General features: G+C 54.4%; 2 protein-coding genes across 8 annotated transcripts in view; one reads left to right on the plus strand and one right to left on the minus strand.

Annotated features, from left to right (window-relative positions):
• Csnk1d (casein kinase 1 delta) overlaps positions 1 to 7,889 on the plus strand; it is a 33,022-nt gene extending 25,133 nt beyond the window's left edge. Inside the window, exons 9-10 of one of the 4 annotated variants that reach the window (XM_034506809.2) lie at positions 6,572 to 6,724; positions 7,755 to 7,889. In XM_034506809.2, coding sequence (XP_034362700.1) covers positions 6,572 to 6,661 — 90 coding nt within the window. In that variant the 3' untranslated portion in view covers positions 6,662 to 6,724; positions 7,755 to 7,889. Of the gene's footprint in view, positions 1 to 741; positions 805 to 1,862; positions 3,951 to 6,571; positions 6,725 to 7,524; positions 7,690 to 7,754 lie in introns of those variants that run through there. The other 3 variants (XM_034506808.2, XM_076935295.1, XM_034506807.2) reach the window with 3 other exon arrangements.
• Slc16a3 (solute carrier family 16 member 3) lies at positions 7,108 to 17,490 on the minus strand. Of its 4 annotated transcripts, none has more exons than XM_076935294.1 (6): positions 17,385 to 17,490; positions 11,684 to 11,744; positions 10,421 to 10,664; positions 9,986 to 10,129; positions 8,729 to 9,496; positions 7,108 to 7,988 (listed from the first exon to the last, which is right to left on the minus strand). In XM_076935294.1, exons 3-6 carry the CDS (start codon positions 10,641 to 10,643, stop codon positions 7,708 to 7,710), a joined length of 1,416 nt encoding a protein of 471 aa, XP_076791409.1. In that variant the 5' UTR covers positions 10,644 to 10,664; positions 11,684 to 11,744; positions 17,385 to 17,490; the 3' UTR covers positions 7,108 to 7,707. The 4 variants fall into 4 exon arrangements, with proteins under 4 accessions (XP_076791409.1, XP_076791408.1, XP_034362697.1 ...); XM_076935293.1 differs by having other exon boundaries at positions 11,650 to 11,744; XM_034506806.2 differs by lacking the exon at positions 17,385 to 17,490 and adding an exon at positions 16,803 to 16,955.
• Positions 17,491 to 18,535: the final 1,045 nt, after the last annotated feature.

Here is an 18,535-nt window from a genome sequence, read left to right on the forward strand (position 1 = left end):
CGCCTCTGATGGTGATGATAAGTCATGGTATAGGTCACTGGAGTCACCTCTTCTTTCCTGTTGAACCCCACCCTCACTTGGGCTTTGCCTGCAAGTAGCTGCTGCGTCCTCAGCATCTTCCCTTCCCTTTAAAGGCACTGCGTTAGGCAAGTCTTCTGGGGAGACCATGTTGCCATTTTTCCTGATATCTGAATTTGTTCTCGTTAGCCAGAAGAACAGAGGCTTTGCAGGGCATCTGGTCAGTGGATCTCTGTTGTTTGTCCTTCATTGAAAAGAAAGGTTTCCTGTCTAGCACAGTTCAAAATGTGCCAGTTACTGCTTTTGATACCTTACTTAGTCCACACCTGCCGCAAAATAAGGTCCTAAGATCATCAGCCTGGTACTCTATTAGGAGGGAGTATGTGTGTCCATGGGTGTATCCTGGGAGGTGCTATCCCTTCCAGTGCTGCACAGGGCTGTGAAACGGACCTGTAGGCTTCCTCAGCCTCGCCGTCTGCATGAAGTTAGGGAACAGCAATGGTCACATTTATCAGGGGTCATGAGAGGCAGATGAGTTGTGCACTGTGTGGAGAGACTTGCCATTAGCTGGAGTCCCCAGAGTGTCTGTCTGTGTCTTGACCTGGTCAAGGCAAGGGACACATCAGGACTCCGACTCAATACAAGCTGCCAGGGGACCAGGATCTCATGTGCTGGTGTGGCCAGCAGGACACTTACCAACAGATGTCTTTTCCCCCACCTCAGAATAGCATTCCTTTCGAACACCACGGCAAGTAGCTGCTCGTCTCCATCGGAAGGCAGCACTGGGTGAGTGTGCTCATGGTGGGGCTCTGCAAGTAGCAGGTGCCAGGCAAGGTGGGAGCAGCTCCCCACCTGCCATCTGGGCTCGCTGGTGGGCTGGGCTTGCATGCCAATGCTGGAGATAGAGTGAGGCTTCTTCTGCTTGTTTTTCTTTGTGTGGTTATGGAGTAGCTATGGTGAGCTACCCAGTCTGGGGGATTCAGTGACATCCTTAGAATCTCTGGACTGAGTGACCTTAGGGAACCGTCCTGCTGTGCCTTTGTCCTCTGACTTCCTGTGATTGTATTCCGTATGCTGGAACTGCCCTCAGTGCTGGCTCTGGGCAGATGTGCTGGCAGCACACGTGTCTGTTTTACTCAGCTGAGTGGTTCATGCTTGGTGTTGGGCTTTCTTGAGCTCTTGCTACATGCAGACTCCTGGTGGTCAGTGCCCACCCTGGCTTTTTCAGTCATCCCTCTTCCTCTTTCATTTATCTCTGTCCTCATTTTGTGTTTCTTTCCAAACTTGGTACCTGCCCAGCCATCTTGTCCATGCAGCTGCTGTCTGTATTAATCCAGCCACAGCCACCTGCTGCCCTGCCGTCACTGCATGGCTGGGCATCCACGCTGAGCTCCTCTCTTGTTGGCCACATGAGAGTTGGTGGTTCCTTCCATCAGGGGCTTGAGCTTTGGTGGGGGTTGTGCTGCTGGGAGATCTGCTTTGTTTCACACACATGTGCACTCTTGGAAGTGTGTCGATAAGAATTTTTCCATCTTCCCTAAGGGCTGTGCCTGTTCTTTCTAGGAAGGGAGGCTGGGAGCAAGTGTCACTGCTCCACTCGGATCTACAGGAGCACAGCTCTGCAGTTTCCTTGCTTGCATGCCACTTCTTCCCCATCTTCCTGTCCTGGCTACAGAGGCCTTTCCATGTTTCCGTGTAGCCAAGGCTGAAGGTGTTTAGATTGAAGCCAGGTGGCAGTGTATCCCTTCCCTCCCAGGCTCTATTGTGTTATGTGCACCCAAACGCCTGGCTGGCCTATTCCTCTGGCCTTATGCTGACCTTGTACTGTGCTTTGGCTCCGACAGATTCCCGGTCGGGTGGCTTCCAGTGGTCTTCAGTCTGTCGTGCACCGATGAGAACTCTCCTTTTTGCTGTGAAGGGCAGACAATGCATGGCTGATCTACTCTGTTACCAATGGCTTTACTAGTGACACGCCCCCCGGTCTAAACCCGAAATGTTAACGCCGGGAGCTCTCCAGGCCACTCACCCAGCGATGCACATGGGGAATCAAAACACAAACTAAATGGACAGGCTCCAAGAGCTGCCATCGCCAGGGGCTGCCACCGTGGCCCCATGTGAGCTCAGTTATCATGGGGCTGGGACGAAGAGCAGAGGCTGGGAGACCATTGCAGAGAGAACCCGACTCCCTGTGAAGAGCCTCTCAGCTCCCACCCGTGGTGGCGGACCTGCGCTCCCTGATGATCCCACCGCAGCTACCAGTCTTCTACTTGGTTAAGACAGTTTTGTATCATTTTGCTAAAAATTACTGGCTTAAATCTGTGTAAAGAAATCTGTCTTTTTATTGTTTCTTTCTTGTCTGTTTTTGCGGTCTTAAAAAAAAAAAAAATGTTGACCTTAAAGAATCCTAAGACGCTGGCTTGGAGCTTGTGTGAAATGGAGCAGGCAAGAGAGGCACGTGAGTGTTGCGGATGTGTGTTCTGTTTTCTCGTGTTGTGCTGTTCACTTTGGAAAGGAAATTCTCATCAGTTTGTGTGTGTGTGTATGTGTATGTCTTGTGGGCTCCCATCAGCCTGTTTGGGCATCTTGTTTATTACTCTTTCCCACTGTAAACTGCTATGCCTGCAGTCATCAGAGCAGGTGGAATACAACTGCCATGGAGTGAGGGTTCAGCAAAGCACATGGCATGGTATTCTTCCCAAAAGAGACAGGGAGTGGAACTGAAGAGCCCACATGCTGAGACCTTGGGAGCCCTATAGGCAGCTGGAGAGCTCCCAGGTTCAAAGCTGAGCTTGTGTTTGTGGTTTCTAGGGAGAGGATTGCTGTTTTGGCAGGATTGGTTGTCTCTATGCCTTTGAACTTGGGAAGTTTCGGAACAGACTGAATAGTCCCATGCAGATGCCACTTGGGTTTGTCGTTGCCTCTCTGCTCAGAGCCAGGGAACAGGCTGTCCTAGACACCATGGTTTATCCAGAGGGACCAGTGGCCAAAGGGGATCAACCCTGAAGTGCCAAGAAGCAGGTGACTGCCTACCTGACTCTAGAACCTTCACCTCCAGAAAGGTGTGGTACCACACGTTTCATGATCTTCAGCTGGACACATCTGCGGGCTGGGCTGCTCTGCCGCTGGCGGTTAGGATGCCAACATGCTCTTCCCCGCCATGTGCACTGGATATGAAGAGACAGCAGGACCTGAGCTCCCCATCTGATAAATGGGGTGCAGCACGTGTCTGTGGGTCCATCTCTTATTTTTCCTATCAGCCTATGGAGTTATGCTGGGTACCTTGCTCCCTGTGGAGGTTTAGGCTCTACTGGTGCCACCATGGCTTCTCCCTTCTTCCCAGAGTTCCCTGGTTCTGAGCATTGGCCCAGGGTTAGAGGACACACTGCTGATGTGTGATAGCATCCCAGAATGTGGCTGTTAATTGTGCCTGCCAGCCATCTGAGCCTGTGGGTGCTTCTTTCTGAATCCTGAGCTGATCGCTCTGCAAGCATTTTAGGGTGCAGAGACTTGACTTGGTGGGACTGTGGCTAGGAGTGCAGAGGGAGGCTGGGAGGGCCTGGAGAGTTTGAGATTTTTTTGTTGCAAATCTTTATCAGAGTTGGTCCCCACCCCCCTCCAGTGGCAGGCCTGCCCGGCAAGTGTTCTTGTAGATACCTGTGGTGCTGGAGGGTATGGGGTGGCCTTGAGACTAGTCCAGGTTCAGCCTGGCCCTGTTGGGTCGTGCTGAGATTAGACCCATTGGAAGTCCTCCGGGGTGTGGCTCTGACGGTTCTTGCCCAATATGTAATCCCATCGTCACTCGCAGGAAGCGTAGTTAGAATGTGTGTATCAACCTGTGTCTTGGTGACCAGTCTCTGAGCTGTGCGTTTGTACTACCACTGTATTTGTGTACTTTAACAATTGTGTAAATAATAAATTCATAATGACTTCTACCTTTCTTCCCTCCGCTTTGTGTGGTCTTTCTTTCAGCAGTATGTGTAAAGCCACATGAAAGCTAACTTGATGTGGGTTGGGGTTCTGAGAGTGATAGTTTCTATGGCTTAGGCTGGCCTGGAACTCTTGAGTAATAATTTTGCGTCAACCTTCTGTGTGTTGTTGGTTTTACAAACCCAACAGAGCTAACTTTTTTAGGACAACATTCCTGCTTGTCCTTTTCAGGCTTGTGGGTATTGGGAAGCTAGGTGGAGTAGGTGCCAGAAAGATGATTCCCGCTTGGACTGTGGTGTGCATGGGTAGATACACGTATGGGTTCCCTTAGTGATGTTCTGACATTTCTGTGAGCCCTCCTAAGCACCTAACCTAGACAGGCCTATGTGTTAGTTCCTTGCCCAGAAGGAAAGCTCTGAAGTGGGTGTGTCTAGCTGCCTTAGTTTCTAGCATGCACTGGGAAGATCCATGTAGTTTTCCACAGCAGCACCCTATTCAGAGGACAGGGAAAGTCTTATCAGGCTGCTAGAACTTGGTCTGTTTCTGTTTGGAAACCTGACCTCCTGGGAATTCCTAATCTCTCCCACAGGCTGATGAGCTTAGGCCATTGTAGGCCAGCCTAGGCTGTTGTAGTAAAGTTTTGGCAAGATTTAGGGCCAAAAGCCACTTGGTAGTTCCCTGCATGTGGGAGTACGGACATGGTAGAGAGTAACTCCCTCCATCCTGCCCCTCTAGCCCCCAACCCTCACCTTGCTCTTGTCTTCCAAGCTACTCTTCGGGCTTTTCTGCCTCTACCTTGAACATTGCAAGTTGGCTTTTTGGCTGGCTTGGCGTATTCCAGAAGGGGATCTGTTGTCCCACTCCACTCCATTAGCTAGGACAACATCTCTTAACCTGTGGGTGGGTCACAACCACTTGAATCAATCTTGATCTCCAAAAATATTAATAACATGATTCGTAATAGCAAAACTAGCTATTTAGTAGCAACAGAATAGTTTTATGGTTGGGGGTCTCCACAACATGAGGAGCTGTATTAAAGGGTCACAGAGCTAGGAAGGTTGAAAAGGACTGAGCTAGATGATATCGGTACTAGCTGTCTACATGGGCACCTTCCCCAGCCTAGTGCTCCCTGCAATCTTAGCAAGGCAAAGTGCAGAGGACCCTGAGCATTGCAATGTTAGGGACCACTTTCCCCTCCTGTAAAGGTGAAAGATCAGTCTAGGAGCGAGAGCTGGGTGAACTGCACATCTAAGAGCCCATTATCTACACTGGAGACTGGATGCTCCTACAATCCCCTGTGCATCTGAGCAGCTGTCTTCCAAGATCCCTGCCCAGACTCATCAGATGGTGTAAGATCTGTGTCCATTAGGCTGCTGAGGTAGCCATGTCCTCACCTTCTCCTCTGCCAAGAATAGGGTACAGGGATTGGAGGGAGTCCAGCAGGTAGGGCAGCAGTCACCTGTGAACTAGCTCATTTGCCTCAGACTGGCTTGTGGATGGTGGGACCTTTGCAGGCCCAGTTATAGGTGGGTCTAGATGGCCGGGCCTCTCCATTGTAGTTCAGGCTTGGGTCTTCAAATACAACCTTCCCTTAGTAGTCAGTACAGCCCCTATAGGGTTCACTATGTTCTTTATATATGTCCTCAGCTACTGCAGGAGCAGTCACAGGCCTTAAGTCTTCCTGGCTTCTTGCATCACTTGCTTGGGTTGGTCACCGCTTTCAAGAATTCCAGCAGCCATACTTTGAGGACAGGGAGTTTCCTTTTCTCCAATTAGAAACTATCCCAGTATAGAAATGCCAGCGGATAAAACTGGCTGCTCATTACAGGGCCTGGAGACTGCTACCCTGTGGGGTCCCATCACATCCCGGGGGGAGCCTCAGGACCACCCAGCATCTTCCTTATAAAGGCTCCAGCCCACTGTCTCCCCCTATGAAGAACAACTTTACTAAAAAATGGTTCCAACATCTTATCCATGATTGCCTGTGTAGGAAACCTGACCCATTTTTGTCATTTCCTGTCTGCTTCATGTTCTCAAATATCACATGCCCTGGGTGGGATGGCCCAGGTGAGAGGGGCAGCATGACCTGCTGCTCTCACCGGGATGAGTCAACAGTATAGATGCTTCTAGGAGCCTGCCCCTCCGAGATCTACTCTCTGGCAGAAATTCCATCGCTTAATTGCTGCAGCTGGGTCTAGAAGTAGGCTGAAGCCTGGGGAGTGGGAGGGGGCTGAGTGGGTCTGAGAGTGGGCAGAGCAGACTGTCCAGAGGCCCAGCGCTCTGCACAAGGCTCCCCGCCCGCTCGCCACCACTTTGCCTCCCTTTCTCTGGCTTCTAGAGACAGCTAATAGCCACAATTGGGGCTTGGCCTATCTTGAAGTCTTAGGGTCCTTGCCATTCCCACTAGCACTAGTGAGGCTGACAAAGGAGACTCCCAGGATGTGTGTATGTGGCCACTGCTACTACCAGCAATGCCCACCAGCTGACCATCTAGCACAGAAAACAGACCAGATGAGCGAGGCATCCCAAAGTCTTGACTGGGTCATGGAGCTGAGCAGGGCCAAAACCAATATGGGGTATGGGAAGCTGGGCCCAGATATGAGCACCCGCCTCCTTTTCCTTGCAGAGGAGCAGGGACATGGCGTCTCTCCGGCTGCATGCGGCCCGCCAAGGTGCCCGCTGCCGACCCCAGCGCCCTCGACGTACCACCTACTGAGGCGGCCCCAGCGGCCTCTGACCGGGCTTCCAGCCACGCAGGCCGCCACCGGCCACAGGGCAGGTGGGTGTGAGGTGCCCAGGGCGAGCCCGAGTGCTGAGCATGGGCTGGACAGAGGACGGGGACAGAGATCAGCAGGTGCTGACCGTAGAGAAATTTACCAGCCCTCCAGAGGGGTGAATAAACAGAAGGCAGGAAACTTACGTTGGACGCCCACACACAATGAACAGCTTACGCTGTATCTCAGCTCGCTCTTGGGGGTTCCCCATGGCCTTCAAACGCCACCCAGGCACCCCTCTCTAGCATGGGGCTCCCTCCCTTGCTATTCCCCTTCTCCCTTTTCTTCCTGCTGTATGAATGCTGTGGCTACTGTACAAACCCTAGGGGCAGCAGAGATGTTACAGCAGGCAGAACTGGGAGAGCTAATGAGGGTCAGAACCACTTAGTAAGAACTGGCAGTTTGTTATTTAACAAAGGTGGGACTCAGAGTGAACAGACCACTGCCCAGAACCATGCAGCTCCTAGAGAGAGGCCCTGTGATGCTCCTCCCACTGACAGGTCTGCCTCCTCGGAAGTTCTTTGTCCCCTCCCCTAGACAGAGATGGATGATTGACAGTGCAGAATAGGGCTGGAGATGGGGGTAGGATGGTGGGATCAGGGAGGACCCTGCAGGCAGTACCCACCTGCCAGCCTGTCCCAGCCCTGCCCTCTGATTAAAGTCGTGTTGTCTCCTAAGTGTGGGTTTCTAGGTGCTTGGCCACTGGGGGGGTGGGGGAGGGGAGCCACAGGCTGCTCGGGCTCAGCAGGCTGGGTCCCTGGTGTAGGTGGCTGGTAACTGTGGGGCTTCCTTGGCTTCACCGCAGATCCACTTTGGAATGACGCGGTTCCCACCCCGCCACCTCTCCCCGCAAAATACTGACCCGCTGACCAGGCAGCCAAGAGCTGAGCCGATGGCCCCGCCTCAGCTGGTCCTGTTTGTGAAATAAATATGAGCGTTGCCAGTCTCTGGACCTCTTCCCTGCTCCCTGCCCGCCCGGCCAGGCTGCTCACACGCTGGTTTCCGGGGCATGAACCACCTCCCCATTTTTCTCAGGCTCTGCCTTCAGGAAGTGCTCCACCTCCCTCGAGTCCACCCTCACGTCCACAGGGGGCTTGTGGAGCTTCTCCTCCTCTGAGGCCACCTCCTCAGGCTTTGTCACCTCGGGCCTCTTCCTCTTCCCGATGCAGAAGAAGTTGCCCAGCAGCAGCACAAGTGAGGAGGTGAGCACCTCCGCCCCCGCCAGGATGAACACATACTTGTAAACTTTCGTGGCATCCAGCAGCTTGCCTGCAAAGAAGACCCGGGTCACTAGAAGCTCCAGGGAGTATCCTGCCTCCACCCTGGGCCAGGGTTCCATCTCCTGCATTGAGGACGTGCCTCAGACATGCAGTCACCCTATCTTGAACTCCATCCCTAGTGGCACCCACCCAGCCCTCTCCTGTCTCTTCTTTCTCCTCCCCACGGGAGCAAAGACTGAATCAAAAAGGATAGATAGAAGTGGTCTTGAGGATTTACACACACACACACACACACATACACACATACCCGTCCCAGTCTGTGACTGGCTTACCAAGGCCCTTTATTAACTGAGGACCCCGAGACCATTCTGGGAGAAAGAAGGAACCAGGGGGTATAAGGCAATCAGATAGGGCTATAGAGTCCCCAGTCCAGGATGGCTAGGCTGCCCTCTCCAGCCAAAACCATTCTGAATTTCAGTGGAGTGCTTTGTTTTTGTTCTTGTTTTTGTTTTCTGGCTGGCCTTTAAAAAGTAAAAGGACCAACATAGCAAGCATTGCCCCATTCCCTTGAAAGCTGCCCGTATGGTGTGCAGACTTCTGAGGAAACGGCTAGGCCCCGTGTGTAGGTGTCAGGTTCATGCCTGCCCCGGCTCAGAGCCAGCTCTTAGCTGCTGACACCTGCTGGCCCTAGTCTCCTAAAGCAGGGTATGAGAGGAAGGGGGTGAGTAGGCCCTCCTCAGGGAGGCCAGGCCTTGCCCCGTCCTAGTCTCCCCTGCCCGCAGCACTCACCTCCTGACGGGGGTCCGATGAGCACAGCCACGGCCTCCAACAGCAGCACGAGACCAATGGCACTGGAGAATTTCTGAGTGCCCACGATAGCCATGAGCACCTCAAACTGGAGTGCTCCCACCATGCCATACGAGATGCCAAAGAAGATGCAAAAGACCACCAGGCCACCATAGTCACTGGCCGTGGAGCCTGTCAGGTCAGTGAAGCCATTGAAGAACATGGCAAAGCTGAAGAGGTAGACAGAGTAGGGCCGCACCTTCTTGAGCCCTGTTATGAAACCAGCCGTGGGCCTGGCAAAGATGTCGATGAAGCCCAGGATGGTGAGAAGGAAGGCGGCCTTTGTGTCGGGCACACCCATATCCTTAGCGTAGCTCACCACAAAGACTGGAGGCACAAAGAGCCCCAGCACCATGATGGAGGCGGCCACAGCATAGATGAGGAAGCCGCGGTCTCGGAAGACAGTGAGGTCTAGCAGGTGCTGAGACGGCCGCTGGGGTCCACGGGGCTCGGTCCCTCCACCCACCTGGGGTGCCACCAGTGGTCTCATGAGCGCAGCACACACACAGCAGTTGAGCAGCAGGCCCCCCAGGATGAGGAAGCCACCCCGCCAGCCATAGTGATCCTGCAGCAACTGTCCCAGTGGAGACAGTGCACAAAGGAACACCGGACTGCCTGCCGCTGCCAGCCCATTGGCCATGGGGCGACGCTTGTTGAAGTATCGATTCAGCATGATGAGGGAGGGCTGGAAGTTGAGAGCCAGACCCAAACCTGTAAGAGAGGACAGTGTAAGATCCCCAGACCTCCAGGAAGGCCAGTGTGAGACCCTGGGATCCAAACCTACAGAGAAGGCAGTGTGAAACTCCCCCAGACCTCAAAGGAGGGTGCAGTTAAACCCCATGACCAAGACTTGCAGGGAAGGCAGTGTTAACACCTCGTGACTCAGATTCCCAAGCAAGGCAGCTTAGACCCCTGTGTCTCCCCAGACCGTTGTCCGTGCCCCAGCTTCCCTGGACGCGGGCTCCATTGCAAAGGACGGTGAGCATCTGATGGGTCTCAACGTACAGGACCCCAGACACTGGCCACTGACCCCCCGCAGGACTGTATCACTGCTGTCATACACTGTTGTGGATGGGAGGGAAGGATACAGCCCAGGGGCCCAACAGTCAGCTTTCCCCCAAAACTGGGAACAGATGAGCAGAAGTGCCACAGCCCACTTGTCTCTCCTGACACCCTGAGGTCTGCAGGTCCCAGACTCACCAGTGATGACCCCCGTGGTGAGGTAGATCTGGATAATGCTTCTGCAGAAGGAGGCAGCCACCATTCCCAGGGATGCAAAGAGGCCGCCCACAAGCATGACAGGCCGGCAGCCAAAGCGGTTCACACACACACTGCAGAGCGGGCCTGTGTAGAGACGGTAGCTGAGGGAACGCCCAGGCCTCCAGCTTGGCTCTGCCCTCTCCCTGCCCACCAGAATGTCAGGCCCTGTGCCAAGCACTGACTCATGGACACTGACCAGAGCTCAGCTTCTCACATTGCCTAAGCAGGTCAACAGGCATCAACCATCTTTGAAGGAACTGCCTGTAGAGCCTGGCCACACAACCTACGGACTTAGAGAACCAGTAGCTCTCCGGCAAGGTCGCCTACTCTGAGATTTTACCCATTCCCCTGTGTTCCCTGTGGGTCCCATCTCACCTGTGCCATACAGCATGGCCAGCAGGATGGAGGAGATCCAGGCTGTGTCGCTGTAGCCAATCCCAAACTCATGCATGAGCTCCTTGAAAAAGACGCTGACTGCCTTGGGGAAGGCATAGGAGAAGCCCGTGATGATGAAACACCCGAAGAGGACAGCCCAGCCCCAGCCCCCATCAGGGGCCTTGATGCCGGTGGGACCCTCGTCTACCACAGCTCCTCCCATAGCCAGGAGGGCTGGTCTCACCTGAGAGAAAAGAAACATGGAATACTCGGGTTGCCAGGGTGACCATCTTGGCCACAGCCCAGCAGAGGAGGGTGGGGGCAGAAACAGGCGAGGCACCTGAAGAGTGCCAGCATTGGCACCTGGCTGCTCCCGCAGCAGCTCAGCCAATGGGCAGCCTGCTCTTGCTGGCTCAGGGCTCCCACCCTAGCTACCCTTAACTGGTACCTTGGGAAGCTATCTAGACCCCTCCTTCAGTTGCCTATCTCCACACAGGTGGCTATAAAGTACAGTGGCTTTGGGCTCAAGCAGGATTGTACATTACTTTCTGGGAAGAGCAGATCCAAGAAGTCAGCCTAGCCGGCGCCTTCCAAACTCATGCCGGGTGGACACTGTGCCCACACAGCAGTCTTGGCAGTAACTTGTACCTCCTGTCCCTTTTAGGGCACACCCTTTAAATCTCCCCCTAGGATGCCTAGGATGGCATCAGCACTCTGCCCACCTCTAAGTCTAAATAGGGTCAGCCCTGCCCTGCTTCCCTGCCCCTGAGGAGCTTTGCCACTCCCTGGCCACTTTGGATCCCACTGGCTGACTGGGAGGACATGTCTCTCTCTAGAGCAGAGGCAGATGATGAAGCAGGCTGTGGTATCTGAGGGGGGCTCGCTTCCCAGTTCCCCTGGGTAGAGCTTATTAGCTGTAACTCTGCCTGGAACAAGCTGGGACATTGGCTTTTGGGAGAAGCTGAAAAGATCCTGATGGCTTCTGAGAAGGTCTAGGATTAAGGAGAAAACAGTCAGCCATGGCAGCAGCTCATAGCCCAATCTGTGGAAACAGGGACTGACCCAAACCCCACAGCCACCCAGCGCTAACTTCCCTTTTCATGAATTTCGGGGCCTTATTGATGTGAGACAAGGCAAGTCCGAGAGATAGGACCAAGCTTCTGTTTGGCTAATCGAAACCCAGTCAGTATTCTCCTAGTCCCAGAAGCTAGCCTCATCCCCCGTCTCACCAAGAATTGAGCTGCAGCGAGGGTGGCCTCTGACCTGAGTGTTCAGTCCAGCCTGCTCGTCTCCCTCCACAAATGGTGTGCTGCCAAACAGTACTCTGGGGAGAAAGAAAAAAAAAAAAAATCAAGCCATGATGTACCTAAGGGCAGGCAGCACTGAAGGGTAAACTCCTGACCAGGTGACCGGACCGTCCACCGTGGCTGCTCACCCTGGGAGCTCTGAGCTGTCTCGGGGCTCCAGCCCTGCCCTGCCCCTTTGCTGGCTTTCTCCTGTGAGCAGTCCTGTGATTGGGGCACAGGTGTGCTAAACTAGACTGTCCTTGGAAGCCCAGTGTGACTCTCCGTCCAGGTTTCCCTGAGGTTCAGAGACAGCACGCAGCCCTGCTAGGAATGCACACCAGTCTTCGAAGGCCGCACCCCACATCTGACCATCTTGTCTGGCCACAGCCCAACCTGAGCACCGCCTTTCAAGACTCACTGACAGAACATGCTCAGTGGGAGCCCCAAGTGAGCCCCAGGCACCTCTTATCCATTAGCCCTGACTTTGAAAGGCCCTCAAGATTATTTAAAAGGGAATCTTTTAAAAACTGGAGTGGGTACATTGTAGGGATATACCATTTAGAGATGAAACCAAAAGACAGAAAACATGAGAATCACCACAGGCCCAGAATTTAAGGAGTGCTCATGGAGAGGATGGGGGTGGAGGGGTACATGGCCAACTCTGTGGGGGTTCAGATTGTGGACTTACAGAAGTTTGTTGCCTTTGTGTGTGTGTGTGTGTGTGTGTGTGTGTGTGTGTGTGTGTGTGGACTGTATTTCACTATTGTGTGTGTATGGACAGTATTTAACTCTGTGTGTGTGTGTGTGTGTATAGACAGTATTTCACTATGTAGCCCTAGATGGCCTTGAACTCTCCTGACTCTAAGTACTGAGATTAATTCTTTTGCGCTCTTGAAAATAAATCCAGGGTGGGCAAGATGGATCACTGGGTAAAGACACCTTCAACTGAGACTGACAACCTGGGTTCAATCCCCATGATCTACATGATGGAAGAAGAGAACAGACCCCTGCAGGTTGTCCTCTGACCCCCACAAGCAACGGCATACACACACATATGTTCCTGTGCCCCACCCCCCGCACTCCCATGTTCACAAAATAAATTAAGATGTAAAAAAATAAAATCCAGTTTCCATGTGAAACAAAAAGGAGAGCTGGACTCCAGAACCAGCAGTGAGCACCAGCCTCACTCTGGACACCTTGAGGCCCCCACAGAGGGGCTGGGGCTCCCAGGCTCAAGCTTCTGGACTCTTATCAGATATACCTAGCACTTGTCAAGGTACCAACAGGCAGCCCAGCCTTTTGAAGTCTCTCTACCTTTGCTTATTACAAAGGTTGGCCCTAGCTGGAGCTCTCAGAATCCATGGGGACGGAAGTGGGGACATAACTACTGCTGTAGATGAGGTGCCCTCTGAACTACGGTCCTGAAGGGCAATCAGGGCTAAAAGAGTACCTATTCTGGGACTTTTCTGACCTATGGCTGCCATGTAAGACTTACACAAACAAGGAGGGCCACCTTCAGTGCCAGGAGGTGATGGCACAAAGACAGGAAGCTCCTCGCCAAAGCCCAGCCCAGGCGCTAACTACCTTAATGGCACCTCACCAGTGCCCACTCCAGCCAGTCACCAGAGACCTTGAGGAGGGAGACTTTGCAGGGAGATCACAATTTCCCAACCAGGGGTGGAGTTTAAGCCTGCTATTAGGCCTGCTGTTTATTACCCAGGCCTGAACACATCCCAATAGAGTAAGTAACAAGGCTAAGATGACCAGCCTGCCTCAGGGATGAGGTCCACAGGGTAACAACATGGATGGGCCAAAATGCAGACCAGTGCTCTAACCCCAGAGCTTCCCTGTCTATATCCATGAGGGGCCCACCTCCAACAGCACATCACATGGGCACACCCTAGCTATCTGGCCTTTCGGTGACATTTACCCTCCCAGGGAAGCATGTGAAGCCGCCCAGAAATAACTCAGCCTCCAGGTCACAGAAAACTGATCTGGAGATGGGGGCTGGGTCAAGAGAGGCTCCAGGGTGCTCCTGAGGCCTGGCCACTTAGAGGCCCATGGAAACTATGACCTATGACAGGGGTACATGGAAGTCCTTTGGAACAGCCCTTTGCATCCGAGAGCCTGGACTTCACCCCTTCCGCCAGCTGGGGTCTTCGGACATGGACTCCAGCTCAAAGAAGGCAGACCAGGTGCCCATTAAGTGCCTGTCACCCAAGGAGGGACCAGCCCTGGCCCGGCCTTTGTGGTCAAAATAGGTGACAGGAACTAAGGCAACTACATCCCTTGTGTTGCGCTGCAGATCCCCAAAGAACAAGTAAGCAGACAGTTGAGGCCCGCACCCAGTATCTCGGGGTGGCAGGGGCAGGTTGCTGAAAGACCCCCTTCCAAGTCCCCTCCCTCCCCCCACCATTGTACAACAAAGGTGTAGCAACGTGCTTCTCCTCTCTGAGCCCTAAGCCTTGAGCCCACCCGTGTACAAAAGAATACCATGGAAAAAATTCCCTAGGGGATTTTTCTGGAGAGGCCCCCATGAGCAGCAGAAGATGGGCCACGGCCTTGCCTGGCTCTCCACTGTCTCTGCTGGCCTGCCCAGCCTCCAGTGCGTGCCTAGCTCCCTTGAACGGTGTCCTGTCAGCTCACGTCAACTTCACAGGGATCACTGGGATAGAAATACTGGCCTTGTTTGCCAAAATAGACATTCTTATCCAGAGCCGGCCACCATCCCACCTTAGCCCTGAGATCCCCCCTCTTGTGAGGAGCCTTGGCTGTCACAAAATGGGGCAGCCCTAGGAACCTGCTCCAGCTTACTGTGGGAGACCCTTCTATGCCAAGTTCCACCAAGGCCTACTGAGCATTGTGCGGGCCACTCCTCCACAAGGGCATCTTACGGAGCCCTCGATCTCTATGCAGTGCTCCTCCCTAAAGCCAGGATCTAAGGCTAAAGGTAAAGGGGGTCTCGGAAGCCATAAGCGCCCCCAAACTCCCATCACTGGCAAAGAGGAAATAGGACTGGAGAAGGATGAGGTATGGGTGGAGGTGGGGCTTGGATCAGAGGGCGGCAACCGACTGGAGGTAGTGGTCCAGTCGACCTGGGCGGGGTTCAGTGGGTCGGGCTAGGGTCGGGAAGGAAGCTCCGCCCAAGCGGCCTCGGGACGTGGGGGACGTGACCGCGCCAAGGGAGGAGCCGCCGCCGTATTGCCTGGAGTAGGCGGTCTTCCTCTGCTTCTACCGTACTTGCACCGTACTACCGTACTACCACATGCCCTGAGAGACCTACGACTCACCCGCAGATTCGCTTGCAAGGCGGGCCAGTTCATTCTGCCCTTCACGGAAGCGAGCGAGGGCGCGCCGCAGAGCCTCTGGGATGCTGAGATGAGCTGCGGGTCTCTCAGCTAGTTCATTATCCATCTACCCCCTCATGGCCCATTCCACTGATGGGAACAACGGCCATAAGTCTGCTCTGGCTGCTAGGGCAGTCTCCATTCCTGACCTGCCCCTGAGCCAGTGCACAGTGCCAGGTGGACCAAGGCCTGGTCCAGAGACGTCTCCAATTGCTTAGCACCACAATCCAGAAAGTCCCGCATGGGGCCCCAAGGTGCTGTCTGCTTTTGGCCCTCACCAGCCCTTCCCTTCCTGACCAGTTCACTGCAGGACTGGCCCCTAGAGTCCCGGAACACCGGCATACTGTGGGGTCAAACGCACTGGCCCCTTCCACGGTTCTAAGACCGACTGTGCCTTCTCCTCGCTGCCCCTCCAAATTTAGGCGTCCAAGCAGTGAGATCGTTTTTTATGGGGAGCAAGCCCTGCCCAAGGTCGCTGGTGATGTGGGCAAGTCCATCTTGGAACCAAACCACAGGTTATTCAAGGTTATGTCGACACCACAAAGTCCTCGTCAAGAAGGGGCCACACGTACCTCGGTAGTGCCCCTCGAGGGGTAGACCCACCCATTGCACACCGTCCTAGCCGTGCACTGATCACTGCTCATCCTGAGAGTCCCCACACTTTCAGGACTGTCCTCATTCCTCAACACCGACAGACCCAGCATTCACTGGACCCCAGCCAACTTTTGGGCCTGTGGAACGATGCTGCGAGCCCTGGGGGATAACCTGCTCCTACAGAATCCACCCCCAGCTTTGGAAAAGCTAATGAGCCCGTCTTGTATGAGGGCAAGCCTTGCCGTTTACTGTCTTTCAGACCAACATGTTGCCCTGACTCAGATCGTCACAGAAAGTGCTCCTGTCGGCCAGGACCCTGCTATACCCGCTTGCTTGTCACCCAGATTCCAAGCATTTATCAGCAGTCCAGAGTTAACGGCTTTCCTTGCACTTGAGCCTGTCTGTTGACTGGACCAACATTCAGGCAGGCAGGCGCCTAGTCAACCCATTTTCAGGTAAGAAAACTGAGGCTGTGTGCCTGGTTTTCCTACGGGATGAGGGACAGAACAGACCGAGCCCATTCTGGAGGGAAATCCCACTTTCACGTGCCTAGTTTGAGCTAATAGTGGTGGCTGGGTGAGGGTTAGTGAGTTTAAGACGGTGGTAAAGGTGGATGTAGAGAGATGAAAGGAGACCCGAGGGCATTCCTCCCCCAACCTGGCACCATTCCGAAGTGCACGTGTCCCTCTCTCACACTGGGCGGCCTGCTGACGCCCGCTGGCGATTTGGGGAACCAAGAAGGCTGTAGCATTCCCACCAAATATAGCCCAGGCTCCCCGGCCGTCCGGCCACCCTCCAACCCTCTTGGGCCGAGCTATTTATACTCTGGACGTTTGGTCGCCCGGGGCAGCTGCCTCCTGGATGAAGCCCAGTCCCCGAGGGCTACCGGATGGATAGATAGGCTTCTACGAGAGCAGGGAAGCAGGATGCAAGCGCGCGACTGGCTGCTCGGGGCTCTTTGGTGGAGCCGCAGTAGTGAGAGGATTCTCCAAGTCAAGAGAGAACGGGGCTGGAGAACCAGGAGGGGAGAGGATCAGGGGCCAGGAGCTCCAGGTCGGGATCCGGCACCTGATGATCGAAAGCCCCCCAACCCCTGGACGACTGGAGGGAGGGTCCCAGTCTCGCTCCGCGCGCCAAGCATCCCGCCGCGCCTACCTGTTACAGTCAGCCGCTGTGTCCACCTCTGTCTGCCTCGGCTGCCCGGCGCCGAGCCGGGGGCGACTTTAAGTGCTCTCATCCGTCGCGCGGCACGTCCCCCGCGCACGTCACCGCTGCCTGGCGCCGCCCCTGCCCTCCCCACCCGGACCCCGCGCCGCTGCCGGAGGGGGCGCCCTGGCCGCTACGCCCCGACGGCGCGGACACTGCCATTCTCCACTTAACAGGGAGGCCAGGCCGGAACTCGCTCTATAGGCGCCCAGGGCGCGGACCCCACCCAACGCGGACCTTCTCACTGTTCTCTTCCGCGCCCTCGGACCGGGGCTGCCCACCTCTGCATTCCATTCTACCCTCCGTTTATCCCCTCCCAAGGCTGTGGGCTCCTTCTATGATTCCCGCAAGAGAGTGGCAATGTCCTTCTCGCTATCTCTGAGAATGAGACCTTTTGCCCTCCAGGCCCTGGCCTGCTGGCCTGCGCCTACTGCCAGGTGGCACACGCCCCCACCGCACCCCATGCACCCAGGTCTCCTGCCGCCTGCCTCAGACTTTCACCTCACCAAAACCACCATACTCTGCTCATACCTAAGCCTGGGCTGTTGCGTGGCTGTGGCAGCTCTCTTCCCTGGTTGGGAAGCTGGACCCAGGCACCTTGGACTGACCGGGGATCTTGGGCAAGGCTGTCAACCTCCCCGAACTTCCGTTTTCCCCTGTGGTCAGGGCCCTGTAACAAAGCCAGATACAGGCACTGACACAGCCCTGCTCTGTCATCCCTCAACTCCTATAGAAGTAAAGGGGGGGGGGGCGTTTCTGCCCCACTCTAGCCTATATAGCTTCTCCCCCACCCCCCACCCCCCCCAAAAAAGACACAGAAACCTGGTGTTTTTATTAACAAACTGTAAGCTTAAACCGGGCAGGTTCTGAGACTATTATAACATCCTAGCCATAAGCCCCATGTTACTTGCCAACTGAGTCTTGTGTTTGCTCTGCCTCATGTGTGTCCTCAGAGCGATTTTCTCTTGGCCACATGCTCTCGACCCATTCTTGCTGTCCATCCTCCCTCATGGGGACCTCCTCCTTCCTCTACCTTTTTCCTTCCCCTGGTGCCTAGCCGAGACCCCCCTACCCATCTCAAGTTCCACTTTCCTCTCTCTCCTGCTCTAACCTTTCAGAGGTTATTGGGGAGCATTCTTTACAGCACATCGATGGATACGCTGCAACCTGATCTTGGGGCACAGAACTGTGAGCATATGCATACACAGAGCCCAAAACCAATCCCAACATACTCCCAGCCCAGAATGGGAGATGAAGACAGGACAGCAGTTTTCCATCCTGCTCCACAAATGCTGACTGCCTGGAAAGGAACAGGGTTGGGAGAAAGTGGAGCCATTCTGAGCTGGGAGAGTTCTTTCCAGTCCTCTGAGGGATGCAGCATGAACCTCATTTTTCTCATCCACACAATGGGAATAACAGGGGACTTTGGGTGATGAGGTTTGAGGAGACATCAGGAAGTGTCACCTATGGTGGACAGGGCCCAGAACACTTATCCCTGAGCGCCCAGTCTGGGTTAAAGGAGCACTCCATCTCACTTCTAATGTGGCTCCTAAATGACCCCAGGTCCCCTGAAGCTAGGAAATTTTGATAATAACTCAACATGAGACAAAGATCTCAACACAGCCAGAATGGGAAAGGGTGATCTCCGTCTGAGTCCAAATGGTCACAGCTGCCCATTCTTT

This window comes from Arvicanthis niloticus, chromosome 6 (genome assembly GCF_011762505.2).
Source record: "Arvicanthis niloticus isolate mArvNil1 chromosome 6, mArvNil1.pat.X, whole genome shotgun sequence".
NCBI lineage: Eukaryota > Metazoa > Chordata > Mammalia > Rodentia > Muridae > Arvicanthis > Arvicanthis niloticus.